Here is a 23,681-nt window from a genome sequence, read left to right on the forward strand (position 1 = left end):
AACATCTGACAGACGTCTGTAAGATGTCAGATTTGCACACATTCTAAATCATAGACATCTATTAGATGTCTTTAAGATGTTTATTTGACATCTAATAAGAAACGTCCTATAGACATATTGCAGATGAGCAAACACATTTACATCTGGCAGACGTAACATAGACATCTCCGTGATGTACGTGTGCTATCAGTGTCCCCGTCAGCCTGTCTTCGTCGTGTCCCTTCGGTTTCCGCCCCCTGCGTGAATCGCGGTGGAAAATCAACAGCAGCAGTTTGTATGGGTCTTAATAAGTGCCATTTGCAGAAGCATCCCTTCCCGACGGCGTCACCAGATCACGCTAGAAATGCTGGTCTCACGTGGCAGCAGCGGAAGCATGGCGTTGTTGACGTGCTGCTCCTCCAGTGTCGGCTGCTGCTCGCGGCCCGGCTTACCCTGCGCCCGTTGGCCATTCAGCAGAGTCATGGGGATGTTGCAGTAGGTGTGCTGACTGCCCAGCGAGGACAGTGGCGGGAGGGTGCCGGATGCGGGAATGTCATACTCGTAGCTCCTGTAGTAGTGCTTCTGCCGCAGCTGCGTGTGGTACGTGTTGTGGAAGGTGGAGCGCAGCTCGGGATGCGCGGTGGCCATGGCGGTGGAGGTGGCTGTGGCCATAGAGATGGCAGAGACGGTCTGCAGCTCTCCAAATGGGCCCTGCTCACTGACGTCCAGCACCTGCTCGTGCAACAGCTTGGGCTCGGGCCGCTTAAAGGGCATTTCGTACTGCAGCTGCTTCCAGAACTTGGAGTTGAGCTTGCTGCTCTCTGGTCCCGGCCACTTGATGACCGTCAGCAGTTTGATGGTGTGTTTGAGAGCCTCCACCTCCTGGTAGTTCATGATTCCCCGCAGCTCGGCACATTCGATGAGGATGACTTTGATCTCGCCGCTGACCAGCATGTTGCGCAGCCGCGTCTCCAACTCGAAGATGCTCCAGCCGCGCCTCACCACGTAGTTGGGCGTCATCACGATGATGAGGCGTTTGCTCTGGTCCACACAGCGAGCCACGTCCTCTATATACGCTGAGAGAGAGAGACCGAGTGTCAGTGGCTTCAACATCTTCAAATCCAGCAAACATATCAACATCATTCTTACTTTTATTCAACCTGTTTTGCTTTGAATATGACAGCATGCAGATAAAACGCAAATCTAAAGTGATCTACGCAGTAAAAAATGTTTTTAAAGACACTCTTTGTGAAATTTACTAGCAAATTATGAGTGAAATTGAATTCAAAGCAATTTTGTTCAGGGTAAATACTGCCATAGCACAGCACTGTGTGTAAAACTCTCTGTCAAAGAACTTCACAAAGATGTGAAATAAAAACAGCACAATGACTCAATGAACACACTGAAAACATAGAAGGGGGAACAGGACAGACATCGAATACAAATCCTTGTGTGTGTGTGTGTGTGTGTGTGTCTGTCAGATGACCACACCATAGGACTTGGCAATATGTAAAAAAATATAAATAATATAAATAAATAATATATCGCAATAAACAATAATATTGTCTACCAAAGACCCGCCACTGCCGGAAACACCAATGCCAACAATAAAAACACTTATGCACCACAAACACAAAACCATGTTCACTTTCTGCTAGGCATATTAGCTTTTCTGCTCTGTTCTTATTAAATTTGTGTTTGAAATGAAGTTCAAATTGAATAGCAACCAATTTTAAATTCATCATGGTGAAGGTGGACATTCTGCTGGTGATTGTAAGAATGCTAAATGCATGTTGGTGTCACATAGTAATGTCTTGAATAAAATATGCCTATTTTTCAGATGTTTCTCTTTCTTTTTGTCATTATCAGGAAGGGAAGTCGTGGGGAAATTTGTTATTATGGGGCTGCCAACACTGGAAACTGAATACCCTAAAGTAAAAGGTATTTACTGAAGAATACCCTAAATAAGGATAAATGATGTGGGATCTCTTGAATAATTGCATACACAGACACATGTTGCCATTACAGTAGTCAGCGCAGAACAACAGGCAAATAAAATATAGGTGTTACAAAATTGATTCAGTCTATATCAGTGAGTGATTTTCTTTTTCTTTTGTACTTTGATTAACATGAATGACAGCAGGTTAATGCTGCTGCACAGATCCAATACAACCGTGTTTTCTTTCTCAACTGTTTATTTTACTTAAGACATTACCATCTGTGTTTGCAGGGATATTTTTATATAATTCTGTGTGTATTTGTCTGTTCAAGTGGAAGAAGTCAGAAACAGACCTCAGTCCAGTGTTCGCACAGCACAAAAAAAAACAGTGCACGAGTGCAGAAATGAGTTCTCTTTCGTCTTCTTGCACTTGAATCTTTTAAAAGGAATCGATAAGTGGATTTAACCCTTGTGCACCCTTATGGACATTTTTGTCCATTTTTTTTTTATTTGATAATTTTGCCTGTGTTAATGCTAACTGCATACATTTTGGCTCAGGTGTGTATTTTTATTGGAATTTTAATATCCCACCCTCATTTCCTTTAACAAATATATTTTACACTAGGTACAAAACAGTGAAACACCCAGCACCTTTTGGACAAAAATGTCCCCACTGAAACCCATTAAAACTTCTATTTTTAATTGCAACGCCGTTTAACTGTACAATGATGCAATTTTTTTTTAATAGGCTTTCATTCTGTTGGCAAGGCTTCACAATTAAATATTTTACTATTTTTTACCAGATGGTGCTATTTTGTCAGGTTTGGTCTATAAAGGGTCTAAAAAGCAAATACCCGCTTTATTCCTGTTTTCTGCTCCTGCATATTATAGAGCCAATTGGATAAATAATGCAGCTATAATTGTGTGGGTGTGTTGGTATAGATGTCAGAGTGTAGTTTGTATGTGTGTGTTCTTGTAATATTTGAGAAAGAAAAACTCTACTGTACATCAGAAAATCCAACCACTGTGTGCACCAGTAGAATTTTGCTGGCATCTAATGGGGAACATTTGGTACTGTGCCCAAACAAAATCTTGCTGAAAGCTCAATTTTTGAGATATCAACCTCAAATTTGGAACACAACTTGATTCGATTTATGGCTTTGATTTTCTAGCAGGTTTAGAGTTCAACATGTAACAAAAAATATATAATAATAATAATAATAATTCATTACATTTATATAGCGCTTTTCTGATTTTCTCTGCGCTCTACATTGTGAGGGGGTGTCTCCTCGTCCACCACCAGTGTGCAGCATCCACCTGGATGATGCGATGGCAGCCATAGTGCGCCAGAATGCCCACCACACACCAGCTTATTGGTGGAGAGGAGACAGAGAGATGAAGCCAATCAGTGTATGGGGATGATTAGGAGGCCATGATGGTCAGAGGCCAATTGACAAATTTGGCCAGGATGCCGAGGTCACACCTCTACTCTTTTCAAAAGACATCCTGGGTCTCCCATCCAGGTACTGACCAGGCTCAGCCCTGCTTAGCTTCAGTCTTGGGCTGCAGGGTGATATGGCTGCCGGTATGTATAAATATACATGTATGTATATGTATGTATATATATATATATATATATATATGTAAATATAAATATAAATATATATATATATATATATATATATATATATATATATATATATATAATGTATATATGTATATGTATATGTGTGTATATATATATTATAATTATTTAAACTTAAACTTCTATAACTATTTTTGGTTTCATTTTTTTAAACTTGTTTTATTTCAATGATAATCTGCCATGGATCTTTTTTTAAAACGAGACCAAACTTAACTCTGTGCTCCCAAGCTTAAAATTTTTATGCACTAGGTACACAACATTGCTCCTCTCAGCGCCTTTTGGACAAAAATGTCCCCATTGAAACCCATTAAAACCGCTATTTTTCATTGCAGTGCCTTTTATCTGTAAGATGATGCAATTTTTTTAATAGGCTTTCATTCTGTTGGCAAGGCTTTAAAATTAATTTTTTTAACAGATGGTGCCATTTTTTTCAGGTTTGGGCTATAAAGGGTCTATAAAGCAAATACTTGCTTTATTCCTGTTTTCTGCTTCTGCATATTATAGAGCCAATTGGAAAATAATGCAGCTATAATTGTGTTGTGTGTCTTGGTATAGATGTCAGAGTGTGGTTTGTATGCGTGTCATAAAAAAATAAAATAAATAATGTGTGAGTACGTGCGTGTTCTTGTAAAAATTGAGAGAGAGAAACTCGACTGTAAATCACAAACCCAACCACTGTGTGCACCAGATGAGTTTTGCTGGCATCTAATGGGGAACATTTGGTACTGCGCCCAAACAAAATTTTACTGAAAGCTAATTTTTTGAGATATCAACCTCAAATTTGGAACACAACTTTTGATTTAGATTTATGGCTTTGATTTTCTAGCAGGTTTAGAGTTCAACATGTTTCATATATAAAATATTCATAAAATAAAATATAAAATCATTAAATCATTTTCATAAATTTAAACCTGTATAACTTTTTTTGGTTTCACTTTTTTTTTACTTCAACAATAATCTACCATGGGTCTTCTTTAAAATGAGACCAAACTTAAGTCTGTGCACCCAAGCTTCCAATTTTTATGACCATTATTTTGACATGGACATTTTTGTCCACTATGGACCTAAGTGTAACTTTTTTTTTATTGATGCACAAGAGTTAATTTTATAACAAGTAATTCAATTGCTGACCTTATGCATCCGATTTCCAGAGGGGTATTCCAGAAAGCAGGTTATGTGACATACCCGGGTAAGTCTGAGGATAAGTGAGCGGGTAACCTCAGCTTTCGGTTGCAAAATCGGAGGTAACTTTCAGGGTATGTAAGTAACCATAGTAACTTGGTCTCTGAAGATAACCTGCTCCGGAGCAGGCTATGTTTCAGGGTTAGTTCACTTCAGCGCTATCAGCGCACGTGTGACCTATTGACCAGCCTTCAGTGGGCGTGACAGATAGCGCACAACATTAAATATTATTACAATATAGTTATGTAAGATAGCCTAATATATATATATATATATATATATATATATATATATATATATATATATATATATATATATATATACACTCACCTAAAGGATTATTAGGAACACCTGTTCAATTTCTCATTAATGCAATTATCTATTCAACCAATCACATGGCAGTTGCTTCAATGCATTTAGGGGTGTGGTCCTGGTCAAGACAATCTCCTGAACTCCAAACTGAATGTCAGAATGGGAAAGAAAGGTGATTTAAGCAATTTTGAGCGTGGCATGGTTGTTGGTGCCAGACGGGCCGGTCTGAGTATTTCACAATCTGCTCAGTTACTGGGATTTTCACGCACAACCATTTCTAGGGTTTACAAAGAATGGTGTGAAAAGGGAAAAACATCCAGTATGCGGCAGTCCTGTGGGCGAAAATGCCTTATTGATGCTAGAGGTCAGAGGAGAATGGGCCAACTGATTCAAGCTGATAGAAGAGCAACTTTGACTGAAATAACCACTCGTTACAACCGAGGTATGCAGCAAAGCATTTGTGAAGCCACAACACGCACAACCATGAGGCGGATGGGCTACAACAGCAGAAGACCCCACCGGGTACCACTCATCTCCACTACAAATAGGAAAAAGAGGCTACAATTTGCACGAGCTCACCAAAATTAGACGGTTGAAGACTGGAAAAATGTTGCCTGGTCTGATGAGTCTCGATTTCTGTTGAGACATTCAGATGGTAGAGTCAGAATTTGGCGTAAACAGAATGAGAACATGGATCCATCATGCCTTGTTACCACTGTGCAGGCTGGTGGTGGTGGTGTAATGGTGTGGGGGATGTTTTCTTGGCACACTTTAGGCCCCTTAGTGCCAATTGGGCATCGTTTAAATGCCACGGCCTACCTGAGCATTGTTTCTGACCATGTCCATCCCTTTATGACCACCATGTACCCATCCTCTGATGGCTACTTCCAGCAGGATAATGCACCATGTCACAAAGCTTGAATCATTTCAAATTGGTTTCTGGAACATGACAATGAGTTCACTGTACTAAAATGGCCCCCACAGTCACCAGATCTCAACCCAATAGAGCATCTTTGGGATGTGGTGGAACGGGAGCTTCGTGCCCTGGATGTGCATCCCACAAATCTCCATCAACTGCAAGATGCTATCCTATCAATATGGGCCAACATTTCTAAAGAATGCTTTCAGCACCTTGTTGAATCAATGCCACGTAGAATTAAGGCAGTTCTGAAGGCGAAAGGGGGTCAAACACAGTATTAGTATGGTGTTCCTAATAATCCTTTAGGTGAGTGTATATATATATATATATATATATATATATATATATATATATATATAGTTGTATGATATTTTATATTATATTTATTTTATTGGCATATATACGTATCTATATAAATTATAAAACACTTATGATAAGGTAATGTTTAATTTATTATATTATATTTATTACATTTTATATTATCATCTCACACATGGATCGGCATTTTCTATAATATATTTCTATAATAAAACTACATATCTGATATGACAATATATAATTAGCATCAAACAAACAATATAATTCTTATTTTCAAGGAATCTTTATTCAACAGAAAAAAATAAAAATTACTGCACAAACATCAATTAGGTGGCAATATGCACTAAGCATGTAAATGACCACTGAAAAAGCATGGTGCGCTTTTTATTAGCGTCCGTTTCCATAGTGATTCGTCGATTCATCGCTCTGTTGAGAATGTTAGAGTCTTAACCAGGAACATGCTCTGAGTTGAATGAACTTGCTCCCTGACGCGTTTTTGGAACCACATACTTTGAGTAAGCAGGTTTTGAGTTAATCAGCCGTAAGTTCAGGGTTTAGCTGACGGTAAATTAACCATGCTTTCTCAAATACACCCCAGAATTGGAACCACTTTTTTCCAGGTTTTTTCTATTATCATCTAGTACCTGACATCGACATCGTCTATATACGATAATATCGTCATATCGCCCAGCCCTACTACATCAGTACAGTAACACATTTAGTCAGAAAGGTCTTATTGTTAAATGCAGTCATCAAGCTTCATGAATTCTATCTTATCTCAGTTATCTCTAGCCTTACTTCGCAACAAATGATAACGGAAGAACATAATAAGACTGTCCAAACCCCACCCGTCCAAAACCACTTGCTCTCTAACAGGAGAAACTCCCAAAGCCTCTCTCAGACTCATCCAAGTTGATCTCATTTTCTACATTCACAACATATGATGGTGTACTGCTCAACCTGAATCCCGGTTCAATTCAGCGCCACGTCCCAATTTTCCCCACAGGTGAAGTCTGCAAAAAGGTGCGAGTCAGATTTGTTGACACAAGTGGAAAAGGCCATGGAAGAATACCTCTAAGGAGTCTTGTGTCATCCTGGAAATGATCATTGCTGAAACCTAGACATAAATATTTCAACATTGAAAGTCTGATCAGCTGATTCAGCAGAAAGTCAATCAGAGAAACAAACCAGCGAGGACTTCCACAAGAGAAACTGGCATAACTGTGTCTTTTTACCTTAGGATTTTCAGTTACGTTCACCAGTTTATCCAGTTTAATATGGGACTTGTAGCTGCAGGGATAACAGAGCTAACAGAGTAACATACGCTTACACTTCCCTTCATTTTAGTCGTTCACATCCATGAAGTGATTTACATCAAACACGGCTTGAGCTGCTCAGTGAAGAGCCAATAACTCCTAAACACAAACATGAATCAATGCTTTCTTAGCCCTGATTGTGAGCACCTCGTCCCATATTAACATCTAACAGTCCCCGGACAACAGACATGAATGTAGACAAAACACACACGCAAATGTGTGAAATAAAAGTGAAAAGGGCAAGACAGATGTACGAGTCGAATCGGACCAGTAAACAAAAACATACAAGCGAACAAGAAGCAAATCATGTTCAAGAACCTTCACTCAAAGCACTGTGATAAATATTACTTTGAGTTGAGAGAAAATTACCGACCAAACAAAAAGCTTATCAAACAAAAGGCACTTGAAATGAAAAATGATGCTGAAAATAAACATGAAGCATTCGATAGGGTGAAGATGCAGTACTACACACACACACACACACACACACACGTTTACACACACTTCCACACACCTTACAATGAATGCAACTTACTTCCAGTTGGGATCAAGTCCCTGTCAGGAATGAAGAGTTTATACCCATAATGCTTTTCCAGAACGTCTGGCAGAATCTCCAATGCAAAACGTTCCTCCTCTCTGGTTTCCTGACTCCACTGGTCTGGATCCACTTTAGTGTAGGACACATATGCATCGTAGTCTTTATTTTCTTAAAACACACACAGAATGGAGAATCATGGTCAAACAGGTTTACATCACACAAAAGCAGCATTCATAACCTGTAACTGCAGCAGCATTTATGATCCTGAGCAGAAACTACATTATTCCCTTCACACCGGCTGCATTCATGAACGATCCAGATCTCCAAAGCCCATGAAAGGTTTGAACTGGAAACTACAAACATGAAATACACTCACAAAATTCTGCCAGTGAATTCTGAAAAGCAGCTTTAGGTAACAGGCTGTAAGATGACCAGTGTTTTCTTCAGTTTATTTGAACAGAAATCCCCTCGTGTAGATCATGAGTTTGAGAGTGTCTATGAGGAAGCGTCAGGTTTGCTATCGGCTTCAGCAGAATGTGCTACACTGATTAGCTTCTGCCTGCCTGGCGAGGCACAAAAAGAGACTGCCTAATAATGAATTAAAGTCAAAGGTGTTTTACTGTCCCTTTGCCTCCCATTTCTCATCTTCCTCCTCCATCAGCTTCAGAAGCACGGGTTAACATCCACAGGCTTTACCGAACCCGAAAGCAGAAGTAACGATTCTCAAAGAAAAGCCCCACTGGAGCAAAACTCACATTAGAAAACCAAGACGATTAAAACATTGGAACATCTTCAAAATTTGATATAAGCAATTACGAAAAAGGGCACAAGAAATAGCTTGGCTCATACAGTCACTGTGCAAGTCATTTAACAGAAATGATTAAAAGAAACTCTTATGATTATTTATAAGGAAATTATTTATTTATTTATTAGGTGCTTCAATATTTATTCTTATTCCTACATGCAGTCAGACTATATCTGAGGGATACAAGGGTGACACAAAACCAACCAACAACAAATCTTAGGGATATGTTAATGTTCATGAAAATATATCTGGTCAATAAAGCATTTTAATGCCTTGTGCCTCTTCACTGATTCCTGTATTGTGAAGGAGAAACTGATCCACCATAATGGCACAAGAATATTGATGAATTCCAAAGTGCTCTGTGTAGATTATTGAAACTTCTTTCTAAAATTCCTTACCTGCGTCCACATCCTCACTGCCAAAGTGATTTCTGTAGAAGAGCATGAGGTCAATTCTGTAACACTTATACAGGGACACCAAAAATATCAACATCAGCAGAATGGCTCCCAAACCTCCAGCCAGCTCCAACGTATACATGAGTTCTGCTGAGAGACAGACAGAGACACAGAGACAGTTATAATACACTCGACATACATCAGCAAACGGTCATGAAACGTCTATCTGTCTGTTTAGAACATTGGGTCTTATTCACTAAACATGCGTACGCACAAATTTTACGGACGTTTTCACGAATAAATCATGATTCATCAAAAACTTTCGTACTAAAATTTATTCTAAATGTATGAAAAAATTCAAGAACAACTTATACCACACGTACGCAGCCCAGGGCCTTATAAGCATGTATAAAGAACCCCACATATAATTAGATATGTTATGTACAGGATGGGTGAAAAGTAACTAGACGTTAAAATTGATAATACAGTATAATTAGAGGTCCAATTATATAAATATATATATATATTAAATTAGAGGTCCAAACAACAAATCACCTGATCTATCCTTATATAAACGGGGATTATTGTTTCTCACCTTGTGTTTGGAGGTATGGCACACTTGGTACTGCTTGAAGACATTGCGGCGCGTGCTCTAACGCCGGTTTCACACTGCAAGCGTAAGCAGGGCGTACGCAGCGCGCAAGCAGGACGGAAGCAGAGCAGAAGCAGCGCGTAGCCATTTTGCATTCACACTGGCAGCGTTTGCAGCGCGCACCTGAACCGCGGATTTTGTACAGATTTCTCAATAATGGGTAGGTTAGCTTTGTTTTATTTCTATTTAAAATACATTACAGATGGAAACGTGTCAAGAAGCTTATTTTTTAAATAAATTACGAAATATAAGTTTGTTTTCAACTTTCTTTTATGCTTTGTTTGCATGTAGTGAGAGTTGTTGACAAAAGGAAGGCAATTGCGCTATATATGTTGTTAAGAAGACTACGACAAAGGATGAGATGCAGACTTTGGGTACACTCTATGCAGTTTACACACAATGAAAGATGAAGGAAGAATAGCCTACATTCCTCCTCAACTTGAAACATTTAATTGTATACGTATGTATATCATATTTCTTATATATGTGTGATTATTATGTGAAAAGTATCCATTTTTAAATAAATGTTTTTATTTCATCAGTGTTGTTTCTTTACTGATTGTAATACTTCAGAAACTGTACTGATTGGATTTGCATTGCTGAGGCCAACACAATGCTTTATGCTGAACATTACATTGTAGTATTGACAGTGCTTTTGAGGTTGTCATTAACCTTGCACAGTAATTGCTTTTACATATTTTATATATGTGTAGAATAATTTAAATGCTAATATTTTGATATATGAATTATGGTATAAATTACCTGTTTCATTACAAAAAAAACATTACTAAGAAAATAATTTGTAGTTTTTATCTATCTTATAAACATAAAATTTACATACATTACCCATCAAAAACATAGAAAATCCCAAAAATGTCTGTAATAAATAACCTTAATCTTCTTAATAGAAACGTTTTTTAATGATCAATTTATCGAGAATTAAGTCTGAAATAGACATACAGTAGTCTACAGCGTAGAGGTATGTAGCATGTGTGACCTCATTCTGTCTATTGTATTTAGTTAATTAGCTATTAATTTGTTCATACGTGGGCATGCTAAAAATTGAAAACAAAAAAGTAAGAAAGGTTATTACTTTCTGCACCGAGTGCTGATGCAACTTCCTCCCATGCTTTTTCCTTCACCTGCAAGTCTTTATATAGTAAATTATGAGGATCATAAATAACTGTATGCTTCTCAACCTCCACGATTAGACGAGTGTCATCCATGATTGTCTTCTTTGCATTAGCACTAGTACCGTATTTTGTCCATAATCAATGCTTTGTCACTTTAATTGAGCGTAAGCAGCGCAGCAAAAATAGACTCGGCGCCGAAACGATCGCGGCACTGCCGCTACTGTACTGCCGAAAAAAATACGCCGGTTTCACACTGCAAGCGTAAGCAGGGCGTAAGCAGCGCGTATTTTTTTCGGCGCCCATGTTAACGGATGAGAGCGTTCACACAGCACGCAGGAGCGGTGCGGCAGCGCGTAGCAGGAGCAGAGCAGGAGCGGCAGTGCCGCGATCATTTCGGCGCCGAGTCTATTTTTGCTGCGCTGCTTATGCTCAATTAAAGTGACAAAGCATTGATTATGGACAAAATACACACGAAAAAGTGAAATTTTTCCCCAGAATGTAAATTAATGACATCTACTATGTTGTAAATAGAGTATAAACTTCAGTAAAAAAATAAATATAATAAAGTTTTTGCTCTAATCACTAAAATTAGTTTAAATAATTTATACTGTTATTTCAGCTTAAGTCACTGGTTAATTGTATTAATTATGTTAGCCTATATGTGTTATAACTATATAGTAAGTTACAGGTGAGAACAGGTGTCATGTTGACATCATGATGACGGTACTAGTGCTAATGCAAAGAAGACAATCATGGACGACACTCGTCTAATCGTGGAGGTTGAGAAGCATACAGTTATTTATGATCCTCATAATTTACTATATAAAGACTTGCAGGCGAAGGAAAAAGCATGGGAGGAAGTTGCATCAGCACTCGGTGCAGAAAGTAATAACCTTTCTTACTTTTTTGTTTTCAATTTTTAGCATGCCCACGTACGAACAAATTAATAGCTAATTAACTAAATACAATAGACAGAATAAGGTCACACATGCTACATACCTCTACGCTGTAGACTACTGTATGTCTATTTCAGACTTAATTCTCGATAAATTGATCATTAAAAAATGTGTCTATTAAGCAGATTAAGGTTACTTATTACAGACATTTTTTGGATTTTCTGTTTTTGATGGGTAATGTATGTAAATTTACTGTTTATAAGATAAAAACTACAAATGATTTTCTTAGTAATGTTTTTTTGTAATGAAATAGGTAATTTATACCATAATTCATATATCAAAATATTAGCATTTAAATTATTCTACACATATATAAAATATGTAAAAGCAATTACTGTGCAAGGTTAATGACAAGCTCAAAAGCACTGTCAATACTACAATGTAATGTTCAGCATAAAGCATTGTGTTGGCCTCAGCAATGCAAATCCAATCAGTACAGTTTCTGAAGTATTACAATCAGTAAAGAAACAACACTGATGAAATAAAAACATTTATTTAAAAATGGATACTTTTCACATAATAATCACACATATAAGAAATATGAGATACATACGTATACAATTAAATGTTTCAAGTTTCAAGTTGAGGAGGAAGGTAGGCTATTCTTCCTTCATCTTACATTGTGTGTAAACTGCATAGAGTGTACCCAAAGTCTGCATCTCATCCTTTTTCGTAGTCTTCTTAACAACATATATAGCGCGATTGCCTTCCTTCTGTCAACAACTCTCACTACACGCAAACAAAGCATAAAAGAAAGTTGAAAACAAACTTATATTTCGTAATTTATAAAAAAAATAAGCTTATTGACACATTTTCCCTCTGTAATGTATTTTAAATAGAAATAAAACAAATCTAACTTACCCATTATTGAGAAATCTGTACAAAATCCGCGGTTCAGGTGCGCGCTGCAAACGCTGCCGGTGTGAATGCAAAATGGATACGCGCTGCTTCTGCTCTGCTTCCGTCCTGCGTACGCTTGCAGTGTGAAACCGGCGTAAGGAGAGAGTGCTTCTTTAGAGAGCGCACAGCAGGGCCGGCGCCAAGGGAGGGGGGGGTCACTCACGGGCCGTGCCCCCCCCAAACGAGTTACTGTGCCTCCCCACTTTCTATCCTCTCCCCTCCTTGCTGAACGCGATCGATTTTGAAAGCGAAAGTACCGATAAAACAGCGCACATAAGAAAGCAATTGAACGCTTTAGCGAGCGTCAGCAACTGCACACGATCACAGATTGCACGCTCTTCACGAATACCCCCCCCCCCGACACACACACACAGAACGTGTTTTGTGCCCCCCGCCTAGAAATTTAAATGCCCCCCGATGGAGGTGCCCTGGCGCCGGCTCTGGCGCACAGTTATGTTTGCTGAGAGTGACAAATGGCTGTTCAGTTGCTTTTAAATAATAATTTTTTTCTGGCTTCCACCTCCGACAGCAAAACCTCACGTTCATTATCGTTAAAGTTATTTTTCTTTGTCTTTTGTTTCGATGCCATAAATGTCTTTCTCTAGACGAGTGACGCTTTGCGGAAAGCCCTTATATGGAGCTGGTGTGGGCGTGTATTATGCTAATCACTAACCTTGTGCACGCGGGCGCTCTTTTAGAAGACTCCAGATTCACTAACAGAAGAACGAGTTTAATAAGAACAAGCTCATGTGCGTACGCACGTGTTGTGAATTAGGCGGAACGTTTTCGTGAGAAGTTCAAATGTGCATATAAATACGAAAAACGTACACACTTATTAGTGAATGAGACCCATTGTTCTTTCCATCCTGTGTGCGTTAAACATGTCAAACCAATGCCAAAGTGAGCGAGCTCTTCCTGCGCTCCTGTGTTTATCAGACTGATCACGCTGTCCAATGCTCATCAATGGGGAATAAAATACAGATATCCTAATAAAATATTACTCCAGTAAAAGTATTAGGTACTCCTTTTCAATTTTACTCAAGAAAAAGCACAAAAGTATTTAGATTTTTTTTATGTAAATAAGTATTAGAAGTTAAAAGTACTGATCGGTTAATGTTAATTTTTTTATTTAAATTTATATATTTAAGAATTTTATATCATATTTTTATATAATCCTACTGCTCAAAAAACCTGGTGGAGGGGGCTTGTCATACACTAACCAAACATTAAATATATTAAAATATCAATTAGGGTAACTGACACTTTATTTGTGCAAACAAGTGGGGGGAAAAACAGAATCTAATATACAGTATTTAAAAATTAGGGAAAATAATATGTACTGTAAAACAGACATCACATCAGTGGCGGCTGCTAGTCTTTCAAAGAGGGGAAGCTCATTTTCGGCCTTTCATTTCATTTCATTTATTTATTCTCTTTTCATGGTAATGCAACACGAAATGCCACAACAATCCAACAACACAACAAAAATACATTCCATGACAAGAAGAATAGGAGTAGGATGAAGAAAAAAAATCTTATAAACTCCTACCCCGTTCTTATATTAAGAAAATTACAAATTAGATGGCCTCACAGACATGAAAAATAAAAAAAACACCAAAAAAATAACAAAATAGCCCAGACCAAATGTAATCTACTTTCAATTTTAACAATTGCCTACATCATAAAAATTGTCCATTTATTTATACATAAATTCTGCCATCGTGTGCAGTTTGCTAGCTGGCTAGTTCACCGCCTGGCCTACTGTATGAATGAATGAATGAACAAACGATCTAAAAAAACATTAAACTTGATGGAGGAAATGTGGGAATTAGGTTAAACTGAAACAAGGAATGTGGTGTATAATTGTGTGAAATGTAAAATGAAAATTGGCCTTAATTTCTTTTTGACTGAAGAAAGAAAGACATGGACATCTTGGATGACATGGGGGTGAGTAAATTATCAGCAAAAGCTTTTTTAAAAGTGAACTAATCCTTTAATGTCAGATTAGGTTTTTACCCCGTTGAGATGGTGATACACAAATGTGGACATGCCTGCATTCAAGCATTTAGTTTTAAATTTCATGTCTGCTTTTGCAGCAGATTTACTTCACAAACAGAAAGTGATTTGATTTGGTGATCGTTTGAGTCAGTGAGTTATTGACTGGAGAACTGCTGCTATCCAATTAGTCCAGTTCACAACTGAATTGTGTGATTTGTGAACCGATTTAACAGGTTCATTTAAAAGGGCGTGTGACAATTTGAATACTTGAAAAATGTACTTAAAGTAAAAATACTTTGTTACTGTCCACCACTGAAGTGCAGGTCATTCAGGAGCTGTCTGAATGAGGAGAAGACCACCGATGTGTTTGTGATGTTCTTCTTCTGTGTCTGTGTCTGAGAAAGTCCCGTTGCAGTTGTGATATTAAACTGAAGAGGATCATTCATCTCTGAATGAATGATCCTCTTCAGTGGAATGAATGATCATCTCTGATTGAATGATCCTCTGAATCTCATTCATCGCTGCGACAGACCATCGTGTCGCCTCAGGTCTGCATCAGTGGCTCTGTTCATCGCCAGTGACATTTTGGATCGTGTCAGAGAGTGGAGATGACGGCTGCTTTCGTGTGTTTGTGTTCAATGTTCTGGAATGAAGGATGGAAGCTGATGAATTCACTGTTTGTCAGAGGAAACGGCCGCATTGATGCATCTGCTGGGAATTAGAGCCGTGCCGTTTTTCTAAGTGTGTCTGTTGGGAAACGTCTAGTGTTGATAGATCCCACAGGTTTTGGGATCTGATGGTAACTGGTCATTAAAAGCGTAACTCTCAGATTTGTGAGTGCTGGACAGAACACCAACAAACTCAACCCGACGTGTATTTGTAGGCAAACAGTTTTTTTTCCCTCATCTGAGCCACTGGATTTAAAAACAAGTGTCAAGTGTTACAGTGGATTCAAATCAGTCCATATGGATGTGTATTTACTAAACAGCACTGAAGGCATGAAATAAACATCTCAACTGCAGCATAATCTGCCCATCTTCATTCTCACAGTCAATTTCTTTCATGTACAGAGTGAAGAGGATCGGTCTGCCATCAAAGCCATTTTCAGATTCATATTTTAAAAGAGAAATTATTTACTATGTAAAAATATTCTCAACTTAAGGCATCTAGGTCTCTAAAGAAGTAACAAACCTTAATATCCAGCTAAGATGAAACAAAAAAAAAAAACAGAATTGGGTTATTTCTACATTGTAGAAAAAGTAAACCATGTTACATCAAATAATATAGTTACAAACAATGGGCCTCATTCATGAAACACGAGCAGAACGAATCTTTGTGTAAATCGTTCATTAAGTCGTTCTGACGTAAACTTTCGAATTCATGAAAATGTTCGTATTTTCAAAACGTTAGTTGGTATGAAAGAAATTTACACCTGCTCCCTACCACGTGTAAATGGTACGTAAAACGTTCTGTGTTATTTCTGGCAAACTGATGACACTGAATTTTGAGGCACTGCCATTATAATATTTTACAAGTTTGTTTGCTCTGTTTAATTTTTAAATGTTTTATTTTTTGTAGCTGAGAGTTGATAAACTGTTTAGCTCCGGATTAGCTTTGGATAAAACGATGCGCTTGTCACTGTCACTTTTTACCCAGCCGTCCAATCAGTGGAAGAGGGGTGGGAAAAATACTACACCGACCAATCATCCTACTTGTACAACAACTGAACAACAATAGAGAAGTTAATATTACTGGTTACTGCATTTTTATATTCAGAAATATTCTTCAAAATGAGATATTAGTAATATGTTACTGCTATGATATTCATTATCATAGCAACCAAAGCATCTCAGCTGGAAAAACGCTGTGCCACCAAAGTGTTCTCAAGCTCCACCAGCTGGCTGTTTTCAGAAAAGCGCTTGACATTTTTCAGGTGGATAAAAAACTTTGGTGGACACACGTTATTGAATATTTATTGTTAACCATATGACCTATTAGTCTTTTTTGCATTTATGCAATATACAGGAGCCAAACCTGAGAATGTAGACCAGGGCTGCGTTTCCCAAAAGCATCGTAAGCCTAAGAAGTTTGTAGAAATGATCGTATGACTGATCTTAATATTACAGTCTGTTTCCCAAAAGCATCGTAACTTAAGTAGCACTTGAAAATCTTTGTAGATCTACGAGTGCTCTGGAGTAATCGTAAACCCTTAAGTGCATTGTAAGGAGACAGAGTTATGAGGGCACCTGCTGGATAACCGGCAAATTGCACCTAAAATTTACTCTTCAAAGTCATTTCTCATTTTTTTTGTACGTATATTTTTATTCATTTATATTTTCTACTCATCACACAATTCAATATAGAAATAATAATGAATAAAGTAAGAAAATAAAAATGACATAAGTGAACATGAATAATTGTTAGAATGAAAAAAAAAGTACACTGTTGTATATGGACATTTCAAGGGTAGTACAAATGTTGTATTTAACAAAAAATATTTAATGTGCTTTAAAGATGACACAAATAAAGGAGGAACTCAAAAAAATGTGTCAATGACTTGCTGGCGTGCATGAAACCCAGCCATGTATTGAACATGTCTTGGTTGATCATCATGAAGTCGCACCTCAACTTCATTCTCTTCCTCCATCTCTTCATCTTCCTCCCTGGTGTCCAAGGGCACTCTTGCCCGCACTGCAATGTTGTGCAACATAGCTGTTACTGTTATTACAGCACAGCACTTTTGTGGCACAAAGAGAAGACCACCACTGGACTTGTGAATAGCCTGAAAGCGTAGCTTCCACCTCCCTAAAGTGCGCTCCACAATACTTCGGGCAACACGGTGAGCCTCATTGAAATCTGCCTCACTGTTACTGACAGGATTAGCAACAGGGGTGAACAGATATGGCCTCAATGGATATCCGCTGTCACCAAGCAGCCTCCACTGTCCTTTCGAGTTTTGGGCCTCTTGACCCACAGATGAGTTGGTAAAGATATAGGAGTCATGTGTGCTCCCAGGCCACCTTGCAACAATGTCTGTGATTAAACACTTATGATCACAGATTACTTGGCAGTTGATTGCTGAATAACCTTTGCGGCATATATATGTATGGCCATCCACAGAAGGCGTACTGATGGGAATTAAAGTACCATCAAGCACTCCAATGACTTGTGATTTATGGTACTGTGTTAAAAAATACTCCTGTATGTCTGACATGGCCTGTCTTGATGCTGGAAATTGTATGTGTTCAGCCGCAAGTAGAAGCAGTGCATAGGTGACTGCTTGTACAGCTCTGGACACAGATGCTTTACTTAGTCCAACTCCATCTCCAAGTACCAAAACTGCCTGTTGCATAATATCTCAGAGCAGCTAAGAGTTGCACATCAGGGGACAAGGCAAAATTCCTCTTTGTAGCACGCATCAGCTGAGGCCCAATGACACTGAGCAGCTAGACTATTTCTCCTCGTGGCAGATGGTATCTGTCAATGACAGCCATATCATCAAGCATATCCAGAGGATTTTGATGCTGCCTGATGAAGGCATTTATTGTACACAGTGTACTCCGTGGTCATCTCTGTCTTTGTCTTCGCCTTTCTCTTTGCCTCACTCTCAGCTGGAAAACTCGCTGTAGTGCAGCCATGATTTTCTCTGCAAGACTACTGAAGTGTGAACTTTATATACTGTCCTAAAATTGCTCACAGGAACCATATGATTAAAGTTTTTCAGGCTGTGATAATATTGACATGCCACACACTGATTGTCATCTATATCACTAATTGCAGAAGGCCCCACTTGAGGAAACTGAATCACTGATTTTAGAAATTAACATAATTATCTCTTCCCTGAATTTATTCTCTTATTATGGTCATCATGGTCAAAGGTTGTGCTTTTATAAATATATATGGAGAGTCCATTTATATACAGCAGTGCTGATAAAGAACGTGCACATTAAACATTTTTAACATCTGCACCTATATGGATAGGCTAATAGATAGGCCCTAATACTATATTGCCACACACACCCTCAAGACTCAAGCTGTAGTAAAAGATATACCCCTCTTTTCACAGACAAGGCTTAAGCCTAGTCCAGACTAAAATGTAAATCTGAGCTTTTTCAAATGAAGAACACTTGCACTGACTGATCTTAAAATATATCAGTGCCTTTGTTTCGTCTCAAGATGGACACCAGTAATGTTTTTTTCTACGGCACATTTATAAAAAAATTACTTAAATCTAATTGAAGTATGGCCTAATCCTGGCCCTGTCTGTGAAACTAGCCCATAGGGCTTGCATGCATATATATTTTTTAAAAAGGTACTACAAGTAGCCATTTAAATTTCAAACACTTATAATAAGAGTTCTTCTGCTTTATAGTATTTCATTGAGCCTTAGGCTTTGAGTGGATTAACAAACATCAAAACGTTGAATGTAAACAGTTTTTATTGATTCAAGTTTGTAGTTTGTTCCCCAGGATCTGCAAAAGACATTGCAAATGTGATGAGTGTACATATGGAAAAGAATATTTCATGTTGCACAACATATTATATTAAAACATATAATTATTCATTATTAAACAACATTGAACAATGTTACCTGACACATCTGGCAAGAAAATGGGCACTGAAATGGAGGGCCTTGCAAATCTCATCTCCTCCAGTGAAAGTCTCCTCTCTTCCAAAGCCAGCTTGGCCTTCTTGAGTTCAATGATTTGCTTCTGAAAGTTGTACTGATGTCTGATGTCTTTTAGAACATGTAGTTTCTCTCGCTCCAGCTGTACTAAGTCCTGACTACAACCACAGGCATTCTCAAATCGCTGAGGTGTTGTGGCTGTAGCCTGAACAATTGAAGATAGAGGCTGGGGCATGGATGGACTGTTGGGAGGACTGGGAGATGGTAGGTGTCTGTCAATAGGAGGTGAACCTGATTGCTCTTGTGAACATGATGGACCTGGCTCAGGTTCAGGTTGACGCAACCCTACTCCTCCACGGAGGTCAATACCACCACAAATCCCATCTGAGGCAGTTGTTCCAAGAATTGACAGTGCCTTTTCTTCTTCTGCTGTAAGAAGGGGCCCACCACCTGTTTTATTAATCGTTGTCCTCTGCAGTGCCCTTTTTCTTTTAGCTAGGCTTGAATAGTCCTGCCACTTCTTCCTGACCTCCTTCCCTGATCTTTTAATGCCCCTTGTTGCAGTAAGTTTTGTAGCAATATCATCCCAGATTTTTTGTTTTTCTTTATTTGTATGACTGCCCTTAAACCTGCTGAAAATGATATGTTTTTGTAGCTCCACCTCCTCTAAAATAATAGTAATTTCCTCTTTTTGAAAGCTGTCTTTTCTTTGTTTTTTGGTTTCAGCCATTTTGCTAGTGTCTCCACCCCTAGGTATGTGCTTATTTACATTTTTCTCCTAATAGCAAATGCACATCAGGTGAAGACAATTAGGCTAAACTTTTTCAAAAATAAATGTAAGAGCTTATTTATTTACTTATTTATTTTGATGTGAGATAAGCAATTGTTGATAAAGAAATTGATAAGTAATTCTACTTAAATAATTAAGCTTTCATATAAATATCGAAAATGATGCTGATGTCATTTCCGCAAGGACCGTTAGAATTTGTTTTATGCAAGATTGGAGCAAGACAGTGTTTTTACAGTGCAACATTTCCAGTTAATTTATGTTTTTAAACTTGCTCAAGAAGAAATTAAAGGACTTTTTATGTTATTCGAGTTGAATATATATTCACACAAGTAGAAGAAGAAATGGAAATCAAAAATTAGATAGATTGCTATAACAGCATGTGCAACAATGACGAGCCATTCTGCAGCGTGACATTTCAGCACTTGACCAACGGATAGCAACTCCTAAGTAGCACTTAAAGCACGGCTACGTGCGACTGTGTTAAGTGCATTTTTGGGAAATGCACGTGAAACAATAACGAACGTTCGTAAAATGACTCGTAGAAAACGCTCTTAAGCGCTAAGATCAATCGTTATCGGGAAACGCAGACCAGAATATTCCACTGCGTTCCTGGACACGAAATTTGCGTAGATTGTAACAGTCTAAATGTTACCAGATTTTTATTATATTTTTCTCTGGCTATTGCTTATGAAGAGGTATCTGGTTAATGGCTAATTCCACTAGGAGCCACTTGATGGCAGTAGTGCATAGTAGTTGCCGGATATAAGCCTGATTAGCGGCGAGCAAATTAGTTTGTTTGGTAGAGGGAAACCTCATGGTTGACCTAATGCTACCTGCCTACACATTTTAAGTCCTGGTTTGAGAACTCGTAGAGTTTATGTCAAACGTGAGTATTGGCTGACTTTGATAACAACTTGGTGTATTTGTATGCTTTTTGACTGATGTTAGCTATTTTACTTTCTTTTGTAGAAAGGACTTTTCATCTTGTATTCAGCTCATTTGTATCACGATTGGACTATACCTCTCTGGTTGCTTATTTGACCGTGTTTATTGTGAGCACCGTGTGGATTCACCGCACGCTGCCGGGAAGTGGGAAGTATGAATGTTTGTATCTCCACGCTGTAGTGAGGCTACAGCGCGGGTCTTGAATCAGCGCGGCATTAGGGTTAACGAGGCAACGAACACCATTGACTGATCTTCACTTCTCACTTATTGGATTATATCATTGCATCGCTCTCAAATAACCTTGTGGATTTATACTCATCTCATCACCATCATCACTTTAGTTCATCTAAAGTTTGGACATTGATAAGTTTCATTTATTTCATTGACTCATTTACACAGCGAAAAGGACTGCTTGTTTATTCATATTCTTTATTTATTATTTTTGATGATAATTATATAAATGTGCACTTGAGGGAATAAAATAGGAAAAAAAAGAATTGTTGTTTGGTGAAGTGGTTTTATCTTTCAGTACCGGTCGAATATCTGTTGAACCCCCTAGGGGTTGAAGTAACATCTTAAAGACAAAAGGAGGTGTTACAAGATGTAATCATAGGCTGGGATTATGCTAATGAGCGTGCACGAGCGCCCTGTTTACGAATGATTGAAATGCCTTCATTAAGTACACTTCATTTTTGGAAACACTGTGGACTTTGCACAGACACTGTTGGAAGAGAACTGAACTAAGCTGGACATCACTGAATCAACTGAGTTTAACTAAAACATTGACTGTTTACTACTGTCCTTTTTTTTAGAGCTGCTTTACAGCAGAATTTAATTTTGCTTGCAGTATTGACACTATTTTCCTGTTTAACACTGTAAAGCTGCTTTGACACAATCTGTATCAAGTGTATAAGTATAGAGTGCCATAGAAATAAAGGTGACGACTTGACGTACGTTCTTTCAAAACTAATTTGAATAAATTGAATGGAAGACTACAGAACTGGCACAGAAGTGTTTTGAGCAGCTCTCTTACCCCTCTTGCTGAGCTGGATGTTTGCTTGTCGTCTACCGTGGCTGTTCTCCACGTAACAGGAGTAGTTTCCCAGGTCACTCTCCTCCACGGCGTCTATGGTCAGAGAGATGGACACTTCCTGCTCTCCCAAGTGCTCCCGAATAGTTCTGGATTGGAAGAGAGAAGGGGAAAACTGTTCAACAACAAACACCTATGACTTGAATCAAATTCACTCTAGAGTTCATGCTGAGCGCAGCCTCCTCCCTGTGTTTCTGCTCCTCAACATCTGTTCTGTTAGCCAGACATCCTGATCTACAATGACCCTGTCCAAAAGAAAGTCCATTTCTCGAAACTATGAATCTGTTAAACCATTTTTTTCTTAAACCAAGGACAATCCGGGTGAATTACATCATGCTCGAGCATTCACACGATCCTCACCATGCTATCACTAATAAGCAACATTTTTCACACAACAGTCAGGACGAATAAAAAGCGCTACAATTTAATTGGCTGTGGATCCAAAAATAAAACACACAAAGAGCTCCTGCTCTAGAAGAGATTCTCTGTTGTGATTCGATGTGGATATAGATGTGATTCCAAAATCTGAGCGTGTACATTTGGGAAATGTTTCCTTTATTTGTTCAGTACTTTTCACTACATTTCTTCAGTTCATTTAGGATTCACATGCAATATTATAGCCTATTTTACTCAAACAAGGCTCTATTCCACCTATATAGTGTAAAATTATATATCTAGGAACCGTTCCGATTTGATGGTAGCATTTTTTAACCTGCATACACACTGCAATTTATGTACATTTTAGTCGCATTTTCTAAGCTTTGTGAGCTATTCAAAGGTAAATTCTAAATTATATCAAAATAGCACTTTGATTTTGTCTTGAAAGTTTGATATTTGTAAAACAGAGGGATGCTTGAGGGATGAATTTTATAGTTTGCAGAAAATGTAACTCAGCTATTGAGGAAAATATGAATACCCACAACCACTCATCAGAAGAAAATGAAGAACTGACAGTTAATAAAACTTTGAAATTTCGATTAACAGAATCCCATCCTTCATAAAACACACACACGACTGCCAAGCTTTCACCAGCACTGTGGGGAAGAACAAAATAACAGGGTTAACAAGAGAAAAAAATGTCTTTTCTTTGCAGCTGCCATGGAAACTACGTCTGCAGAGAGAGAAAAAGAAAGAGAGAGAGAAAGAGAGAGAGAGAGGGATGATGATGAGGAGGAGTTAATGTCATTGTTTCTGTTCTTGTTCAAAAAGAATGAGGTGACATTCTGCCCTCTTCATGTTTGT

General features: G+C 38.2%; 1 protein-coding gene across 1 annotated transcript in view; it reads right to left on the reverse strand.

Annotated features, from left to right (window-relative positions):
- Nucleotides 1–324: 324 nt before the first annotated feature.
- The window catches only part of LOC306857028 (interleukin-1 receptor accessory protein-like 1-B), a gene marked incomplete at both ends in the record, with an annotated part of 238,415 nt that continues 215,058 nt past the window's right edge, over nt 325–23,681 (reverse strand). The window contains 4 exons of the mRNA XM_079396671.1: nt 325–1,055; nt 8,146–8,316; nt 9,352–9,495; nt 22,383–22,528. Of these exons, the coding sequence (XP_079252797.1) occupies nt 325–1,055; nt 8,146–8,316; nt 9,352–9,495; nt 22,383–22,528 (1,192 nt within the window). The remainder of the gene's footprint in view (nt 1,056–8,145; nt 8,317–9,351; nt 9,496–22,382; nt 22,529–23,681) is intronic.

The sequence above is a fragment of the Barbus barbus genome (assembly GCF_936440315.1).
Source record: "Barbus barbus genome assembly, chromosome: 37".
Lineage (NCBI taxonomy): Eukaryota > Metazoa > Chordata > Actinopteri > Cypriniformes > Cyprinidae > Barbus > Barbus barbus.